The sequence below is a fragment of the Cnephaeus nilssonii genome, assembly GCF_951640355.1.
Source record: "Cnephaeus nilssonii genome assembly, chromosome: 7".
In the NCBI taxonomy this organism is placed as follows: domain Eukaryota; kingdom Metazoa; phylum Chordata; class Mammalia; order Chiroptera; family Vespertilionidae; genus Cnephaeus; species Cnephaeus nilssonii.
In genome coordinates this window covers 96,814,020-96,833,879 of record NC_137078.1, presented here as the reverse complement: position 1 = coordinate 96,833,879, position 19,860 = coordinate 96,814,020, and the positions used below count along the sequence as shown (strand labels likewise).

Below are 19,860 nucleotides of genomic sequence, written 5' to 3'. Positions count from 1 at the left end.
TGACGCGGTCCGTCGCCCCACCCGTCTGCAGCCACTCCCTTGTCTCGGTCGCCGAACTCGAGAGGGACACGTGACCCTGCGGGGGCCAGTCACGTGAGGCGCAGATCGGGTGGGAGGGGGCTGGCACCGGGGGTCCGGAGTAGCAGCAAAAGAGGAAGATGGCGGGGTGCAGGGGGTCCTTGTGCTGCTGCTGCCGCTGGTGCTGCTGCTGCGGGGAGCGTGAAACCCGGACGCCCGAGGAGCTGGTAAGGCGTGGGCGCCTGGGGCCGGGCCGGGCAGTTGCTAAGGGACCGGGAGCGGCGTCGCCGGAGGTGGGGCCGGGCCGAGCTGGGCCCGCAGGTGGCAGCGTGGGCGGACGGGCGGGCACCGCATCCCGGGCTCTCGCAGAATCTGCCCTGCTTCCCGTGCCCAAGTCTGGAGTCTTATTCTCATAACTCCTCCCTGGGATCGAAGAGAATCCAGGCCAGCTTCAGTTAATCCCATGGATTTTTTTTTTAATTCCCATCTGAAAGGAGTTTTGAGTGAAACGAGCGTTTTCGGAATGAGCCCTTTCATGCTTGTCATGCCGCTGGCTTAGGTTCTCCAGCCCTTTTCTCACTCCATCCCTAAGCCTTTCGGGGTCATTGACAAGCCAGCTTTTCCCTGCAAAGCATCCTGGGATAACTGGAGTTGCTGTGTCCCCAAAGTTGACAGGTCCCTTCTGATTTCAGATTGGGCACCTTGTCAGACGGATCTGGATTTTTTTTCCCCCGCTTAAGCTGGCAGTGGGCATCTTTGACGTGTCCTGAAGACAAGAGTGGTTATTTGGAGAATGTGTCAACAGAGATGAAAAGCTCAGCTGGATCCCCACCCACATCACCTCCTGTCCCAAAAGGGTTTTGTGTTTTTGTGGGGGTTTTTTGCGATCTTGTTCCCATTGATGACAATGGTTCTAGACAATTTAGAAACTAGCAACAGATGTCGGTAAACACTTCTGCCTCCTTTTCCTTTTAACCACTAAAAGGGTCTCCCTTCTGTGGATCTGTTTTTCTAGACCATCCTTGGAGAAACACAGGAGGAGGAGGATGAGATCCTGCCAAGAAAAGACTATGAGGTGAGCTTCTCTGCTGCTGTCTTGGTAACAAAAGCAGTGAGTGACCTGGGCCCTTAAGACAGAAGCATTAGGGTGCCAACCAAGGGAGTGAGTGAGAGGTAATTTCCCTCTGGGAAAGGGGCTGTTTAACAAGCCCCCTCCCCTTTTTAGATATATTTTTATTGATTTTATTGTTTTCAGAGAGGAAGGGAGAAGGAGAGAAAGATAGAAGCATCAATGATGAGAGAGAATCATTGATTGGCTGCCTCCTGCACGCCCCACACTGAGGATTGAGCCTGCAACCCGGGCATGTTCCCTGACCAGGAATCGAACCCGGGACCTCCTGGTTCGTAGGTCACCGCTCAGCCACGGAGCCATGCCAGCCAGGCTTAACAAGCCCTTTTCTCACCTCAACCGAAAAACAAGGTCTGTGTGTCTCCATGCTTTCATGGATCTATGGCACCTTAACCTGGAGAGGGTATATGTTTGCCATTAAACTGTTTGCTTTTGCATCTCAAAGAGTCAAAGCCACCGACAGGGTATGCTCATCACAGGTGTGGGCCAGTACACCTTGCTTCTCTTCTGGGAGAGCTTAGTCTTGAGAGGATTGTTTTCTGCTCTGGCAGCTTCTCTCTGAAATGTTCTTGACTGTAGTTCCTGTGTGTGTGTGTGTGTGTGTGTGTGTGTGTGTGTGTGTGTGTGTGTGTCTCTTATGTGGGTGAATCTGTGTGTGTAGTAAGGCCAACACTGCTGGAGTGGAAACATAATCAGTTCATGATGGCATTTTTTGTGTTTCTAGAAAGAGAGTGGAAGGGAGCGGGGAGAGAGAGAAGCATCAATGTGAGAGAGACAGATCGATTGGTTGCCTCCTACACGTGTCCTGACTAGGCCGGGGGTGGATCCTGCAACCCAGGTAGGTGCCCTTGACTGGGACTCGAACCCTCGAACCTTCAGTGCCTGGTCTGGTGCTCTATGTAACTGCTGAGACACACCGGCCAGGGCCATGATGAATTTTGAATTGACAAAAACACCACGGTCTTGATAAAGAATTCAAAGAAGCTAGAGAAAAACTCATAACCCTGCTCTGTAAAAGGTGACTATTACTACCTTAATAAATATACTTTTTTTTTTCTTACATGCATGCTTTTTTTAAAGTAACAGAAGTGAGATTTACTAAATATTTTAAACACTTTCTCCCCTCTTGATAACAATTTTTGAATCACTAGGTACTTTTCTACATTATATTTTTGATTAGGGAAATACTATTTTATTGTGCCATGGTTTTTTGTTTGTCTTTATTTATTTAATTTTTTTTAAAGAGGGAGAGAGAAAGGAAGGGATAGAAAAGGAAACATCCGCCAAAACTGGTTTGGCTCAGTGGATAGAGCGTCGGCCTGCGGACTCAGGGGTCCCAGGTTCAATTCCGGTCAAGGGCATGTGCCTTGGTTGCGGGCACATCCCCGGTGGGGGGTGTGCAGGAGGCAGCTGATCGATGTTTCTCTCTCATTGATGTTTCTGGCTCTCTATCCCTCTCTCTTCCTCTCTGTAAAAAGTCAGTAAAATATATTAAAAAAAAAAAAAAAAAAGAAAAGGAAACATCCATTTGTTGTTCCACTTATTCATGCATTCATTGGTTGATTCTTGTATGTGCCCTGACTGGAATCGAACCTGCACCTTGGCGTACTGGGACGACGCTCTAACCAGCTGAGCCTCCCGGCCAGGGCTGTACCACGGTTTATTTAACCGACTTTTCTATTTGATGAACGGCATGGTGACATCCTTTCTTGTTCAACCTTAATTGCTTCCTTAGGATTAATACCAAGAAGTAGAATTAATTATGTGTATGTGTAATGCTTTTTAAAAAAAATGTCATGTAGACTTTAAAAATTCATAATCTTGGGCAATAATATACTCAGACTAATTTTCTTAATATTTCATCTTACTTTTGCTGCAGAATTTGGTGTAACTATCATGATTGGTCATGTAGCATGAAAAATTTTAAGATCTTTTGTTACATACAGTTTCAAGTATACACCAAAAGGGACAGAACAGTATATTGAAACCCCTGGTGTTCATCACACAGCTTCAGCGGTCATTCAGCTCCGGCCCGACCTTGTTTCATCTGTGCTCCCATCCACTGCCCTGTGCATGGAGAGTAAATATGGCAAGAGGCTTCGCTGGGACTAAGTGACAGAGTTTTATTAAAGGGCCTTAAGATTTGCAAATCAGAAACACCCAGCGTGTTCTGAAGAAAAAAGTTGAGAGTTTTTACAACTGAAAAGTACATTCTTGAGAAAAATCAGTCCTGCATTCTTAGCTTCTGGATTGGTCTGAGATGGTGATCTTCCAGATGTCAGGCAGTCGATACATTCTTTCCAGAGTTCTTCAAAAGCTGAGCTACAGGACTTACATATGAATATTCTTCATACATATTTCTCCAGGCACTGATGCACAACTGCAAAGTTCAAAACTTTTAAGTCCTCAGGTTCAATTCTCAGTAGGGCATGTAGGAGGCAGCCGATCGATATTCCACTCTCACATGCATGTTTCTTCCTTCCCCCTCCCCTCCCCCTTCCCCTCCCCTTCCCCTCCTTCCTCTCCTCACCCTCTCCCAAAATTAATAAACTATTCTTTAAAGAAAATTTTTAAATTGTTATTCCCCCAAATCAAAGAGCAACATGTATAGCAAAAATAAAAGGAAGTTAGTTATAATGGAGAAGTGACAGCCCTGGCTGGCATGGTTCAGTGGTTAGAGTGTCGGCTGGAGTGCAGAAGGGTCTCGGGTTTGATTCCAGTCAAGGGCACGAACCTGGGTTGCAGGTTTGATCCCAGGGCATGGTCAGGCATGTGCAGGAGGCAGCCAATCAATGTGTCTCTCTCACATATCTTTCTCTCTCCCTCTCTCTCTCTTCCTCTCTCTCTGTCTCTCTCTTCACCCCCACTTCTCCTTCTACTCTCTGCCCCTCCGCCCCTCCCTTCCACTATCTGAAAATCAATGGAAGAAATATCCTCGGGTGAGGATTAACCAAAAAAAAGAGAGAGAGAGAAGTGACAATATCTGATTTTAATAACATCATATATAGTTTATTGATGTATATTTACAAAGTGTTAGGCTCTCAGCTGATTTATTTTTTTAAAAAAAGAAAAGATTAATGTTCTGGAATTGCATTTCTTTCTAAATGCCCCTTTAAATAGCTTTATTCAGGGTTAGGGCTAGAATATAATTCACATGCTATACAATTTACCTATTTAATGTGTACAATTCAGTGGTATGTTTAGTATATTCAGAGTTGTGCAACCCTCACCAAATCAATTGTAGAACATTTTTGTCACCTTGGAGAGAAACCCCGTACCCATTAGAAGAGTCACTGCCCATTGTCCTTGTCCCTGACCCTAGGCAACCACTAATCTACTTCCTGTTGCTATAGAGTTGCCTCTTCTGGGCATCTGAAAACCTTTTCATTGTTTGTGGAGTCAGCATTATTAGGCAAAACCATCAAGCAAATAATTAATTGGCCAGTTATTTCTATAAATATTTGGTATGAAGAATATTCATATTTTTCAACATTTTAACTTTTTCCCTGTTTGTTCCTAAAATGTGATGTCACTAACTGATTAAAATATATATACACATATATAAATATACTAGAAGCCCGATGCACGAAGATTTGTGCAAGAATGGGCCTTCCTTCCCCTGGCTGCCGGCACTGCCTTCGCTCTGGCTGGAGCCGCCTTTTCACCTTCCCACGCTGCCCAGAGGCCCAGAGTGGCTGGGGCAGTGCCGGACACCTGCGTCGTCGCCATGGCGACAATGCAAGCATCCCGCCCCTGGCCGCTCAGTGCCTGTGTATGCAAATTAACCCACCATTTTTTTTTGTTGGGTTAATTTGCATACTCACTCCTGATTGGCTGGTGGATGTCGCAAAGGTACAGTCAATTTGCATCTTTTTCTTTTATTAGTGTAGATATTTAATCACTCATGAATGGGTCTAGTGTCTCAGAATTTTTCACTGTGGTTTTTTATATATATACTAGAGGCCCAGCTCACGAAATTCATGCACAGGTACAGTCCCAAGGCCTGGCCTGCAATCAGGGCCATCTTCCTCAGCTGCCCTCAGCCGGCCCCACCCCCCGCTGCCACCCACCCCAGGTCCCCATTCGCCATCGGGTGATCGGTGCCTGACAGCCTGGGGAAGGGACCGAGAGGTCAGCTGTTCCCGCCCGCTCACTGGCCCCACCCCCACCGCCGGCCAGGGAAAGGGACCAAGAGGTGGTCAGTGCGCCTCATAGTGACTGGTCCAGCAGTCGTTCTGGTTGTTCTGCTGTTAGGGTCAATTTGCATATTACCCTTTTATTATATAGGATAGAGGCCTGGTGCATGGGTGGGGGCCGGCTGGCCTGCCCTGAAGGGGGCCCCAGATCAGGGTGGGGGTCCCCGCTGGGGGTGGGGCCAGCCTGGGCAAGGGGCCTCAGGCAGTTTGCAGGCCACCCACACCCCATCAGGGTGGGGGTCCCTGCTGGGAGGTGGGGCTGGCCTGGGCGAGGGGCTGTGGGCGGTTTGCAGGCCGGCCATGCCCCCGGCTTTGTCAGGAAGGATGTCCGGTCTATCCAGTCTAATTAGCATATTACCCTTTTATTAGTATAGATATCTTTTTATTGATTTCAGAGAGGAAAGGAGTGGGAGAGAGATAGAAACATCAATGATGAGAGAGAATCATTGATTGGCTGCCTCCTGCACACCCCCTACTGGGGATTGAGCCCACAACCCGGGCATGTGCCCTTGACTATAATTGAACCCTGGACCTTTCTATCCACTGAGCCAAACTAGATGGGGCTCTGTGATGGTTTTTTTTTTGTAATCAGAAAAAAATATTTTTTTCCAGATATAAAAAGTACCATGTTTGCTGTGAAAATTTCAAACAATACCCAGATGTGAAGAACACCTCCTAGACTATCACCTCAGAGATAGCCACTGTTAACAGTTTTCCCAGATATTTTTGTTTTATGTATGCTGACACAAAAAAATGTTAATTTTATTTACTCAAAATGGGATCATATACCACATTATGACTTTTTCACTCACATGTCCCTCTTGCAGAGTTTGGATTACGATCGCTGTATCAATGACCCTTACCTGGAAGTTTTGGAGACCATGGATAATAAGGTAAGTCCCTTATTGATTTCTTGTGACTGAGGAGGTCTTACGACAGCTCCTTTACCTTTACCCCTTGCCCTTTAACCCTCATGAGACAACAGCATTTATCCCTTAGACTACTTCCTCCTGCCAACCTGAGTACCCCCCAGCCCAACCTCTTAGAGTCCATCATTCTTGCATTATAAAGCACCCTCCATATCAGACATCATCTTTGACATTTTTGCTGTCCTTGTGAAATTCACTCTAAAACTGGTTGGCCAAGATGTGTTCCCTCCCTGCTGCCAACATAATCCTGAAACAAACTGAGTCATTTTTTCCTGTGTGAACAGAAAGGTCGCAGGTATGAAGCGGTGAAGTGGATGATGGTGTTTGCCATTGGAGTCTGCACGGGTTTGGTGAGCAGGCGGGGCATGAGGGGGTGGCGGGCCAGAGGGCTGGAGTGCGTCAGAGGTCAAGCTCCAGCCTGACAAATAAGTTGTTTGTCATAACAGGGACTGCCTTGTCTTTTTTCCTCTTTCATTTCTTAATTAATAATCTGACACTTTTTTATACTTCTCTTTTTCTTTCACTTTATGAAACGAAAGTAAGTCATACAACTTCGGTGTTCTTTAACACACTCAAAGGTTTGGTCAAGTTCTCTTACGATAAGCTGTGGTCCTGTCAGGTAGACAACATGGAGGGGAGAGCACTCAGTGGATGTTGAGTCACTCTGTAGGGAAAAAGCAAAGTAATGGGAACAAAACTGTAAAGATTTGTTCCTTTAGCACAGCGTGCCAGTCACCAGGACACCGCCGATCTCAGTGAATGTTTTGTGCTGTCCTGGGCCTCTTCCCTGCACATTGCTCGTTTTTTCTAGAAGGTGGAGCTGGCAGTTGTGGGCAGAGGAATACACCTGAATGCACAGGGTTCTGAGGTCAGCACATTCACACATGAATCACAGACAAGAAAAGATTATAAAACATTGCCAAAGATTATAGTAGAACAAGGTCTGGAACCATAGCTGCTGATTTACTGTGGTAAAACCTGAGCTGGGAAAGGTAGCAGCCAATCCAAATGAGACATGTCCAATCTGATTCTCCATCATTGCAGTGTTAAGTAGGGGTTGTCTTGGTCCATTTGGGCTGCTATCACAAAAATACCATAGACTAGATGGCTTGAAACAGACATTTATTTCTCACAGTTCTGGGGGCTAGAAGTTCAAGATCAAGGGCCAAGAGATTAGTGTCTGGTGAGGACCTGCTTTCCAGTTCAGAGATGACCACCTTTTTGCTCTGTCCTCATGTGACAGAAGGGAGCAAGAGAGCTCTCTGGCTGGGGTCTCTCTTTAATCATGATAAACTTGGTATATAAGATAATACATATTTTAAGTATACTATATTATAGTTCAACTAGAGGCCCAGTGCATGAAATTCATGCACTCTGGAGGGGGTGGTATCTCAGCCCCTTCCCCATCAGGCCTAAACTGGCAGTCGGACATCCTTAGTGCTGCCGCGGAGGCGGGAGAGGCTGGCCCGACTTATGGCTGAGCAGTGCTCCCCCTGTGGAGCGCACTGACCACCAGGGGGCAGCTCCTGCATTGCGCGTCTTAGTAACCAGTGATTCTGCTGTTGGGCTAAAACCAGCTTTCCAACATCCCCTGAGGGGTCCCGGATTGCAAGAGGGCACAGGCCAGGCCGAGGGACCCCACTGGTGCAAGAGTGGGGCCAGGGAAGGACACGGGAGGTTGGCCAGCCTGGGACGGACTGCGGGAGGGCTCCAGGGCGTGTCTGTTCATCTCACTCAGTCCCTAACGGCTGGACCCCAGCAGCAAGCTAACCTACCAGTCTGAGCATCTGCCCCCAGGTGGTCAGTGCACATCACAGCAGCTGGTCGACCCGTCAACTGTCTGCCCTCTGGTGGTCAGTGCACGTCATAGCGAGCGGTTGATCCCCCTTAGCATATCATTTGCATATTATACTGTGATTGATTGAATGGCCAGATGGCCGGACACTTAGCATATTAGGCTTTTATTATATAGGATAAATGTATATACTACATAGTGTTTATTACTGTAAGTCTAGTAACCCTCTCACCATACAGTTGATACCATACACACACAGTTGATCCCCTTCACCTATTCTGTACTCCCCCAGTCCCTTTTCCCTCTTGGGGTCTCTTTATAAGGGCACTAATCCTATTCATGAGGGCTCCTCCCTCATGGCCTTATCACCTCCCAAAGGCCCCCACCTCCAAATGCCATCATATTGGGGGTTAGGCTTTCAACATGAATTTGGGGTGGGGGACAAACACAAACATTCCGTCCATAATAAGGGATATATATATTCCCAAGCAGCAGCCTGTTTATCATCTCTCTCTAGAATTGAACACATGTCGCATACTTAAGTCTACATGATATACCCATAAAATGTAAACATGTTTTTAATATAATATAGCCACAAGGGCCGACCACAGTTTTTGTTTTCATGGCACTTGTTCAATTTGTACTGTAGTAAATTAGGGGTCAAGGAACATCTTAGTAGTTAAGACTAATGTCAGTTAGAGGCCTCTTTGGTAACATTCTGATGGATATCAGTGTGGGGCAACTTGGTGGATTTAATTGTTTTGTAGAAATTTCAGAGTATGAATTTTGCTATGTATGGTTCTGATTGCAAATTTCCCTGTAATAGGCATAGTCATTAGCTATCTAGTTGTTAGTCTTTCTGCCACTTTCATATCAAACTCCTTTGAACTGCCATTTATCAGTACTAATAGCTTTACCTCCCACCCTCATGTTAAAGGAAGGCAGACCTGCCTTTATAACGTACTACCTGTTCCCCTTGCTACTGGCTCTCTTGTCCTTTGATCTATCACCACTTATTGCTTTAATGTTTAAAAGCCTCGGCATTGGCTTGATGGAAGTCTGGAGTTAAAGGCATGAATCCTTTGATCCTGAATCTACAAAATCAGAAGTCTTTCCAGTTCTCCTTTAAGTCCAGAGCAGGGACTTATGAGAGTGGGAGAGAGGTTTACCAGGGTAACCATTGACTACATAAGACAGTTATAAGTCAAAGTAGTGACTTATGTAAAATAGAAATAACCAACTTGCAAAACCCACATACAGCTAAGTGAATGTTGCCGTACAAAGTAATTTAAGCTAGCCCAGAGCAGATTGGCTCAGTGGGTTGGAGCATCATCCCGTACACCTGAAGATGTTGGGTTCGATATCCAGTCAGGGCACTTACCCAGGTTGTGGGTTCAATCCTGGTCAGGGCCCATATGGGAGGCAGCTGATTGATGTTTCTCACATCAATGTTTCTCTCTCTCTCAAATCAACTTAAAAGTTTGCTGTTGATTTTTTCAAAGTAATCTAAGCTCTGTGCTCATCTAGCTAAGCATCACTGAAGACACAGTGGTCTTCCTTAGGCTCACATCTTTTTCTGCATAACCTTCTCTCTTTGTTCTACTTTGCTCCTCTCATTATAGCTGTACTCCATTCTTTGGTTCTTTAGTGGGCAGTGGGGCAAGGCTGGAGCGGGGCCTTCTCGAGAGCCAGAGTGACTAACGAAAGCCCCTTCACCCACTGCTGGTTGATAACGCAGGTGTGCGTGCCCAGCCGGTGTGCGTGCCCAGCCGATGTATGTGCCCAGCTGGTGTGCGTGCCCAGTAGCGTGAATGCAGTGGGGGAGGTCTGTGCTTCTGAGGGCAGTGCCTATAACACCACCGAGAAGCTGTGTGACTGACGGCTCTTTGCTCTTCCCAGGTGGGTCTCTTTGTGGACTTCTTTGTGCGCCTCTTCACGCAGCTCAAGTTTGGAGTGGTACAGACATGTATCCTTTCCACGGTTGCTGATTTTGCTTTCTTGTCTAGAAATGAGTTTAACAGTAGACATGATCTGTGAAGAGCTATTATTAGCCATTCGGCTTTAAGGTGTTTATCATTGAAGAACACAAAAGAAACACTTTAATAAATCAAGAGATACATTCATGGTTGGTAAGACAAACCAGCAAGATGCCTGCTTTCCCCAGTCAATCGATACTAGTAAATTCAATGTAGTTCCAGTGAAAATGCAATAGAATTGTTCATAGAACTTGAACATTCTCTTCCTAAGTTTGTTTGGAAGAGTCAAGAGCCAAAAGTAGTTGAGATAGTTTTGAATAAGCAGGGGACTTATATAATTTAAGATATAGTCATTGGAACAATGTCACATTGGTACAGAAACACCCAGTTAGACAATGGAAAATAGTGAAGAAGCAGAAACTGGCCTGTGGGGGTGTAGAAGTGCAGTGAATGACGGAGCCCTGTGATGAATCGGTGAGGATAAAACGGGTCATTTAATAAAAGATGCTGGAACATTGGTTAACCATCTGGAAAAACATATAATTAGATTCCTACTTTGTACTAGAAATTAATTCTAGATGGATTAAAGAGGTAAATAGGCAAAGTGAAACGTTAAGAGACTGTATGATGTAAAGAGTAGGGAATCAGCTCTGGCCGGTGTGCTCAGTGGTTAGAATGTTGGCCCTAGCACTGAAGGGTCTCGGGTTCGAGTCCCAATCAAGGGCACGTTGCCTGGGTTTCAGGTTCCATCTCTGGCCCTGGTAGGGGCTCAGGCGGGAGGCAACCAATCAGTGTGTCTCTCCCATCAATGTTTCTCTCTCTTTCTCCTTCCCTCCCTCCTGTCTCTAAAAATCAATGGAAAAAAATATCCTCAAGTGAGAATTAACAAAAATTTCTTAAAAGGGTAGGGAATCATTTCTTAAAACTCCAGAAGGCACACAGTGAAAGGGAAAAGATCAGAAAACTTGATCACATCGAAGTCAATATTCTATTTATACAAACAAACAAAACCCAAAACAATAATGTAAACAACGTGAAAAGTCCACAGCCTCAACGAGGTTATTCACTGTGCATTTAAGAGACATAATTCGTATCCAGAATAGAGGGAGAACTACAACTGTAAGAAATAAAGCCCGAACGGCCCAATAAATAAGCTGGCAAAGGCTTCGAACAGGCCATTCTCAGTAGAGGAAATTGAACAGCCAATAAACCTATGCAAAAGTGCTCCCTCACCGCTGATTAGGGAACTGGAAATTAATAAATGGGAAGCTGCTCCTTCCCACAACGCAGGGATTCCTCTCCCGGCCGTGGGCCTTCGACATGTACGAGATGTGCACTGCAGCTTTGTGATTGCGAAAGGTTGGAATCCCCCCAAGTGGAAAAATGATGGTATGTCCATCCGATACAGAAGTTAAAACGAACCAACCAGAACTGGTTGTCAACAGGCTAATTCTCAGAAACGGGCATCAACTGAGAGAAAGGAAGTTGGAGTATGTGCCTAAAATACAAGACCATATTTTAATTTTGAAACAGAACAATATGGATACATAAAAAAACAAACAAACAAGTGCTAACCTAAGAATAAAAGGCCAAAGTGAAAGGCAACAAGCATTTATTCCAGATTCAGAGAATAAATAGCTATTGGGAAAGCCCTGATTCAGGCTGAAGCCCCAATAGTGTTGCTGTTGGGAGGTGAAGGCAAGGGGTATTTATGAGAAAGGGAAGGGGGGCAGTTACATCAATAGGAGGAGGAAGTTTCTTTGGGTGCTGGTAAGCTAAGGAAGGGATGTCTTTAACGGAAGTGATGCTAATGCTTTAATGTGTGCTTTCTTGTTATCTCTGTAAACAGTTGTTTGAAAACCTCTGCCTTGGGCCCAGTCCAAAGGTTAATTTGCCCAGTTGTAACATTCCTAAGGTTTGAGTAGTAAGACGTGCAAGGCAGTTCCTCTGGGGTGGCGGCTCCAACTCCACTTTAACCTTTTGCACTGGGATGTCGAGTGTGACTCGACACGGTTAGCATCGGTAGCAGGAATCGAGAAAAAAGCAAGCGAGTGCAAAGGGTTAAAGTGATTCCATTTACATTTGCACAGAGGAAAGGATGCGCAATAATTTCAGGTTAGTTAGTGTTTTCTCCCAGAGGAGAGGGGCAGAAACAAAGGTGTTTTTCTTAATGTTTTATTTATTTTTTTTAATCAAATATGAACGTTTATTCCAATACTGCCGGCAGCACGGGGAGCAGCAGGTCATCCACAAACATCTGCTCTGCAGCCCCCATCAGCCAGCTGCTTATACAGGGCAGGACAGCGGCTTACACGTGGGGAAGCAGGGATTACAGGCATGGGGAAGTAGGAGGCTGGGGTGGGACTCCATTGTTTGTGCAACAAGGTTTTTAATCTTTCCGTGGTAACAGGCAGTTCTTTTTTATTTTTAATATATTTTATTGATTTTTTTACAGAGAGGAAGGGAGAGGGATAGAGAGTTAGAAACATCTATCAGCTACCTCCTGCACACCTCCCACTGGGGATGTGCCCACAACCAAGGTACATGCCCTTGACCGGAATCGAACCTGGGACCCTTCATTCCACAGGCCGATGCTCTATCTACTGAACCAAACCGGTTAGGGCAGTGGTCGGCAAACTCATTAGTCAACAGAGCCAAATATCAACAGTACAACCATTGAAATTTCTTTTGAGAGCCGAATTTTTTAAACTTAAACTTCTAACGCCACTTTTTCAAAACAGACTCGCTCAGGCCGTGGTATTTTGTGGAAGAGCCACACTCAAGGGGCCAAAGAGCCGCATGTGGCTCGCGAGCAGCGGTTTGCCGACCACTGGGTTAGGGCAACAGGCAGCTCTTGAATGAGAATGGACCACATTCAAAGGCTGACTCCCAGGTCCTGGGGCACACAACTCCCAGCCAGGTCAGAATGTCCTTTCTTTAACCAACACAAGGCAATCATGGTTAACAGAGCATGACTAATATTTCCCATAACCATAGCTAGTCCCCAGTATTCTATCTTGGCCCCTAACATTTCCCCGCTGTTATTTCTATCATCTCATATCTATGAGACTAGTTTTAGATGAAAAGTCTCATCCTGCTGGAACTGCAGCTGCTCTGCCTTGAAAGTAGTTCCTAGGGATGGAATACACGAAATAAATGAAGGATCTTGGATGTTTTCTATAAACTGAGAATTGTCAGAAAGATTAAAACAGCACATTCCTTTAAATTCCTTACAACCATGGTTATGCTGCAACAGCAAATAATCTATCGCTGCCCGATTTTCTAGAACTGCCTCCCTGGCCTGGCTCAGCTCTTGATTTATCCCATGGATAGCCCTGGCGGTGGCATTCAGGGCTTTTACCATGCTACAAGCCAGCCGGGTCACTTCTACATTAAGGGAGCCTACCATTACCGGCCTAACAAAAATGGTCAAAGCAATATAGTCAGGCGGCTCCACAGATGGAGAGCGTCATTCCAGTCCGGTGCCTCTGAATTCTTCCAGAGAAAAGGGGCGCAGTACTGCCATACACAGTGCATACATCCTTACAAGGAAGCCCAGACGAGAGGCAGCCACCGCTTCTCGTGCCCTACAAACACGCTTGATTCCTCCTACAAAAACGCTTGATTCAGCTCAGGTCTCCGGTGAGACGACGGGGATTGCTGAGGCTGCGCCTGGAACTCGAAATGAACATCCCTGGCAGTGCTGCAAGTAAGAGTCCAGGCCTCAGCCCCAGAAACCCGCAGTCCAGGCAGCAAGCGTACTCACTCCAGAGGAGTCTCGTTTACGTCCCTTCCTGGTCGCCAGAATATGTAACCGGACAGTCAGTGGGTCCGGGCTGCCTGTCACTACTTGAGCCAGTTAAGCAGAGACAGGGTTGAATCATACATGAGCGTTTATTCCAATACTGCCGGCAGTGTGGGAGAGCAGCAGGTCACCCACAAACATCTGCTCTCTGACCGTTTTGATTTTTAAAAGTATCTGGAGCCAATATGCTATCACGCTGAGCTTTATTAAAGGTCGGGCTGGGAAGGTATGGCTGATGGTTCCTTTTCGCAATGTTGGAAGCATTTCGTAAGGAGACACGGGGCCTAGTGTAGGCGACATCTCAGGCAGTTTTCTTGTTCAGACGTGGAGAACGGGAAGAGGCGCAGTAAGCGTTTCAGAAGAGGGGAGCTGCCCAGTCAGGTGTTTGCAGGGAAGGCCTTGGCTTGGCGGGGGAGCACGGCTCCTTAACTCACTCTCTAGCGGTGGAGGAATGCAGCCACAAAGGGTGCCTCGCCTTGTCGCTCCTTGAACTCCTGGGTTTCAACTTGACCTTTGTCTTCTTAGGGAGTCTTCTTGTCCTGATTGAGGTAAGAGGCCTTTTGTTGTCAAGACTTTGGGTCCTGCACTCCTTATCTCCATCACCATGCCTGGGAGGTCAGAGAACTGAATGAGACTTGGAATATAGATTCTTACAGAAAGTGGCCTCTCGTTCACTTAGAAATGTTTCTGAAAGTCAAGTTTTAGCCTGCGGTGAGATTAAAGAGCAAACATCTAGATGAGGAGGGTGGTTCTCCACCTTGGGGAGCACATTAGGATAGGATCCCCTGGAGAGCTTTAAGAATGATTGGCACCCGGCCCCAGCTCACGTGAGTGAGATCAGGGTCTCCGGAAGGGGGTGCCTGCAAGGATTGTTGAAGGGCTCCGCAGGTGATGCCGGATCACTTCTTAGAAATGCATGTCCTCCCATCCCCCCTCAGACCTGCCGAGTCAGAAGCCCAGGCCAGCAGGTTGTCCCTCTGGTGAGGTCGATGGTTTGAGTGTGTGTGTGTGTGTGCCTCCTCTTCCAGCCAGTGGCAGCAGGTTCTGGGATACCCGAGATCAAATGCTATCTGAATGGGGTGAAGGTGCCCGGAATCGTCCGTCTCCGGACCCTGGTCTGCAAAGTCTTCGGGGTGCTGTTCAGTGTGGCTGGAGGTAAGGGGGGGTCTTTCTGACTTCTTTTCTTCAAAGGGTGAAGAGGACCAGAAGCGTTTTGTATGTAAATGAAGTAGATTTGGATGGGAGGGCCTGCCCTTAGCAGCTCTCTGTGCTTTCTGTCCAGGGCTTAGTGTTTTAAATGCAGACCTGCTAGTAACCATTCAGAGCTCTGGGTAACTCACCATTAGGCTTTGCAGTAGACCCACCGTCCAGTTGGTTTATGGAGTTGGCTTTTAGCAAAGTCAGTGAGCTTTTTGTGTAAACAGCTAGATAGTCAATGTTTTAGGCTTTGTGGGCCAAAGAGGCAAAATTGAAAATATTATTTAGGTGCTTAAACTTACATAACCATTTAAAACATATCAGGGTGAGAATGGAAAAATTATTCTTAGCTCACTCACCAGCTGTAAAAAATAGCCAGCCGTTTGGCCCACAGGCTGTAGTTTGCTGATGCCCAATTGAGAATTTAAAGAGTATTTCCTCTTATTCGATGGGAACTTGACTCTACCTGTTAGACAGTCACAGGAACATCTCTGTCTTATTGAGAGGAAGGTTTACAGAGCAGAGGTCTCCCGAGCTGGAGTGTTTCTGTGCTGACTGATGGTCTCCCCTTCTCCACCTGCTCCCAGGGCTCTTCGTGGGGAAGGAAGGCCCCATGATCCACAGTGGAGCCGTGGTGGGCGCTGGCCTCCCTCAGGTAAGGCTGATGGGTTGGGAAGGTGAGTCCCGTACAGTGGTCTCCCAGGCAGGGGCTTCTGTGAGTCAGTCTGGAAGAAAATCCATCGGCAGCACCCTAACACGGCTTTGGAGTCTGACGTCAGTTTGGGTTGATGTAAAAACTATGTGGCCTGTCTCCTGGGAGAGGGGGTAACTGGTACCCCAGAGTTTTAACTAGGTCCTAGGAACAGAAATGGGACATAGAGAACGTCTGTTCAAATGAAAGTCACCTAGTGCTCCCACAGCCATTGCCCGGCGCCTCCACGGAAGGTGGCCCAGGGGGTCAGCTCAGCGCTGCCCTTTCCCAAGATGCTAGAAGCACGTCTGAGGCGGTTCCGGGCACAGGGCTGTGCTGAGTGCCTCTGAGGCAGCACAGGACTAATAACAGCTCAGGACTCCGAAGCTCCCATCCTTACGGGCTATTCCGGATTCGGGCTGCAGGTTGGAGACACCTCGGTTCCTTGTGATCCGTCACTTGTGGGCATGTTCCTTTCTCGTCCTGAGAGGAGAGAATGATGCTACTGAGTGGTCAAAGCCAAGGAGAGGAGGCTTGCCCAGAGTGGTCAAAGCCAAGGAGAGGAGGCTTGCCCAGAGCCCGTCTTCTGCTCTCTCTCTGCTGCTGCCTCACCCTCCCAGCCAGCCCCCGGCCTCCCAGCGTGAGCATTTGGTGGACAAGTTGAAGGTGGCGCTTGGGCCCTTGCTACTGCCACCCCCGAGCAGGGCTCACTTTACCTCTGCAGCAGCTTTCATTTCCTCCCAGCCCTTCGCTCAGCTGTTTCCTTCCCCGTTTTCTTGCTGACGTGTTGATTATGTACAAAATGCAATTTCTGATGAGCATAGAAATTGAGGGGCAGGAAAGGAAGTTCCTGCCAAAGACAATTCTTTTTCCCAGGCTGCTCTTCTGGACTCTCCCTTCTTGCAGCACATCTGCCAGCTGTGCTCAAGGCGGGGGCTCCCTCAGGGTTCCTGCAGGTGGCCTTGTGGGCCCCCCTCTGACTTTGTTTTCTCTTGTTTTAGTTTCAGAGCATCTCCTTCCGGAAGATCCAGATTAACTTCCCCTATTTCCGAAGTGACAGGTATGGAAAGGTTAGGAATTGGATTTTCTTTTCTTTAAGTTAAATTTATTGGGGTGACATTGGTTAATAAGATTATACAGGTTTCAAGTGTAGATTTCTGTGCTACATGATCTGTATATTGCATTGTTTTACCGTCACCCAAAGTGAAATCACCTTCCGTCACCATACATTTGGCTCCCTTTCCCTTTACTACCTCCCACCCCCTTCCGTCTGGTAACCACCATATTGTTGTCTGTGTCTGAGTTTCAGTTTTATATTCTACGGATGAGTGAAATCATATAGTTCTTAGCTTTTTCTGATTGACTAATTTTGCTTGGCATAATCTGAAAGTCCATCCATGTCACAAATGGCAGTATTTCATTTCTTATGGCTGAGTAATATTCTATTATGTATATACTAGAAGCCCGGTGCACGAAAATTTGTGCACTCAGGGCAGTCCCTCAGCCCGACCCGCGCCCTCTCACAGTCCAGGACTCCTCAGGGGATGTCCACCTTCCAGCTTAGGCCCGCAGCCCTGGAGCCCTTGGGGGATGTCCACCTGCCAGCTTAGGCCTGCAGCCCGGGAGCCCTCAGGGGATGTCCAACTGACGGCTTAGGCCCGCTCCCCATGGGACATCCTTAGCGCTGCCGAGGAGGCAGGAGAGGCTCCTGCCACCGCTTCTGAGCTTGCAGCCTTCAGCCCAGCTTGTGGCTGAGCAGAGCTCCCCCTGTAGGAGCACACTGACCACCAGGGGGCAGCTCCTGCTTTGCACATCTGCCCCCTGGTGGTCAGTGTGCATCATAGTGACCGGTCATTCCACCCGTAGGGTCAATTTGCATATTACCCTTTTATTACATAGAATACCACATCTTCTTTATCCAGTTGTCTATTGAAGGACACTTTGGTTGTTTCCATGTCTTTAGCCACTGTGAATAATGCCGCAGTGAATATAGGGGTGCATAAATCTTTGCCAATAAATGTTTTCAAGTTTTTTGGTTAAAAAATGCTGAGAAGAAGGATTGCTGTGTAATATAGTAACTCTTCTCTTAATGTTTTGAGGAACCTCCATACTGTTTTCCATAGAGGCTGTACCAGTTTACATTCCCACCAGCAGTGATGAGGGTTCCTTTTTCTCCACAACCTCTCCAACACTTATTACTTGTCTTATTGATAATAGGAATTGGAGGTTCTTTTTTTTCTTTTTTTGAAGTTTTTTTTAAATTGATTTTTAGAGAGAGGGGAAGGGAGAGGGAGAGACAAACATCATTGGCTGCTTCCTGCCCACAACCTGGGCATGTGCCCTGATCCGGAATCAAACAGGCAACCTTTTGGTGCATGGACAACACCCAACCATTGAGCCACACTGGCCAGGGAAGAATTTGATTCTCTTGGAAAAAATAAACTGTTCATTTACTGCCTCTCAGACTCCATACTCGCTCTAGCCAGCTTATTGCCTCCCCTGCTGGGCAGGCTGCGTGCAAAACCCGCAGAAAGAAGGTGGGCTTTGAGCTACTGTCCTGAAAATAAGCAACAAGAGCCCGGCTGGTCTTGTGGCTTCCACTTTGTCATGACCTAAGGCCTAGAAGCATCTCAGGAAGTGGAGATGAAAAACACGGCTGAGACAATCCACAGGCGTACTCTCTAGAGCTGTGGTTCTCAACCTTTCTAAAGCCGCGACCCTTTAATACAGTTCCTCAGGTTGTGGTGACCCCCAACCATAAAACTATTTTCGTTGCTACTTCATAACTGTAATTTTGCTACTGTTATGAATCGTAATGTAAATACCTGTGTTTTCCGATGGTCTTAGGCGACCTTGCTAGCGGTTCTCAACCTGTGGGTCGCGGCATTAGAAAGGTTGAGAACCACTACTCCAGAGCATCGTTCATACCCCAAAGCAGTGTCCTGGGTCGCCGCCTTTCTGGGTTGGAACTTTTTTCCCTGTGGGATTTGTGTGTGTGAAACTGCCCCGCCCGCAAGGCCCTTGGAATCGGGCCCGGTCAGAGCTGTGGTCTCCCTTCCTGTCCTGGTATTCCTGCGTGTCATTGTTACCTGCTCCTCTGCACATCACCAGCGCTTCGGCGTTTTCATGACGCTGTGACCTTTGGAAGGAAGATCTGGGGAGAGTGTTGCTCAGCAGGGACTGAGCTGGGGCTGAAATTCCATCTTCGGAGGAGCCGAGTGTGAGGAGGCCTCTCCCCTGGAGGAACTCGGGCTGCGGAGTGGGTCTGGCTCTCAGGTGAATCTATTTGTTGCCCAGTTGGTCTGCCTCAAACCCTGACTTCATGGCTCCTGAGATAAAATGGCGGATAAGGCCCTGGCCGGTGTGGCTCAGTTGGTTGGGTGTCATCTGTGCACCAAGAAGTTGCTAGTTTGATTCCCGGTCAGTGCACATGCCCAGGTTGCAGGCTCAATGCCCACTTGGGGTGTGCAGGAGGTAGCTGATCGACGTTTCACTCTCACATCAACGTTTCTCTCTCTCTCTCTCTCTCTCTCTCTCTCTCTCTCTCTCAATCAATCAATTTTTTTAAAATAAGGTGGGCAAATAAGGCGGGGGAAACTGCCTTTTGTGGCCTGAGGGCCCTTTGTCCATTAAAGCGTCTGCCTCTTCTCTCCTCAGAGACAAGCGGGACTTTGTATCAGCAGGGGCAGCTGCTGGCGTCGCTGCAGCCTTCGGGGCTCCCATTGGGGGGACCCTGTTCAGTCTGGAGGAGGGCTCGTCCTTCTGGAACCAAGGGCTCACGTGGAAAGTGGTGAGGAGGACTTTCAAGGAAAACCTTCTCCTAAACATAACCACCCCCATTTAAACTGCAGTTCTGACGCGCCCAGTCCTTGGCTTTAGACACCCGTAACTGCCAACGAGGGGCTTTCCTGTGCTTTTCATATGCACACGTCCCATTCCCCACATCAGACTGCCGGTATCGTCTCTTGTTGAGGCACCTGGCGTGCAAACATGGAACTGTCATCAGACAGGCGGCGGCAGAGCCCAGACTTGAACCCCGACTCCTACCTTAGAGTAGCGCGTTCTTCCTCCCATGTTCACTCTTTCTTTTGGGCACGGGATTCGGTGTGTACCTGGCTCTAAAT

At 47.4% G+C, this 19,860-nt stretch overlaps 1 protein-coding gene across 2 annotated transcripts in view; it reads left to right on the top strand.

The window, feature by feature from the left end:
• The first annotated feature begins 31 nt into the window (after window positions 1–31).
• Window positions 32–19,860, top strand: part of CLCN6 (chloride voltage-gated channel 6) — a 32,633-nt gene continuing 12,804 nt past the window's right edge. The window contains exons 1-10 of one of the 2 annotated variants that reach the window (XR_013813844.1): window positions 32–245; window positions 1,034–1,093; window positions 6,171–6,236; window positions 6,557–6,622; window positions 9,967–10,033; window positions 14,290–14,396; window positions 14,877–15,003; window positions 15,633–15,700; window positions 16,738–16,796; window positions 19,394–19,526. Coding sequence is in view for 1 of the 2 variants with exons in the window: in XM_079778353.1 (XP_079634479.1) it covers window positions 159–245; window positions 1,034–1,093; window positions 6,171–6,236; window positions 6,557–6,622; window positions 9,967–10,033; window positions 14,290–14,396; window positions 14,877–15,003; window positions 15,633–15,700; window positions 16,738–16,796; window positions 19,394–19,526 (840 nt within the window). In the remaining variant the exon portion in view is untranslated. The remainder of the gene's footprint in view (window positions 246–1,033; window positions 1,094–6,170; window positions 6,237–6,556; window positions 6,623–9,966; window positions 10,034–14,289; window positions 14,397–14,876; window positions 15,004–15,632; window positions 15,701–16,737; window positions 16,797–19,393; window positions 19,527–19,860) is intronic. The other variant, XM_079778353.1, reaches the window with a different exon arrangement.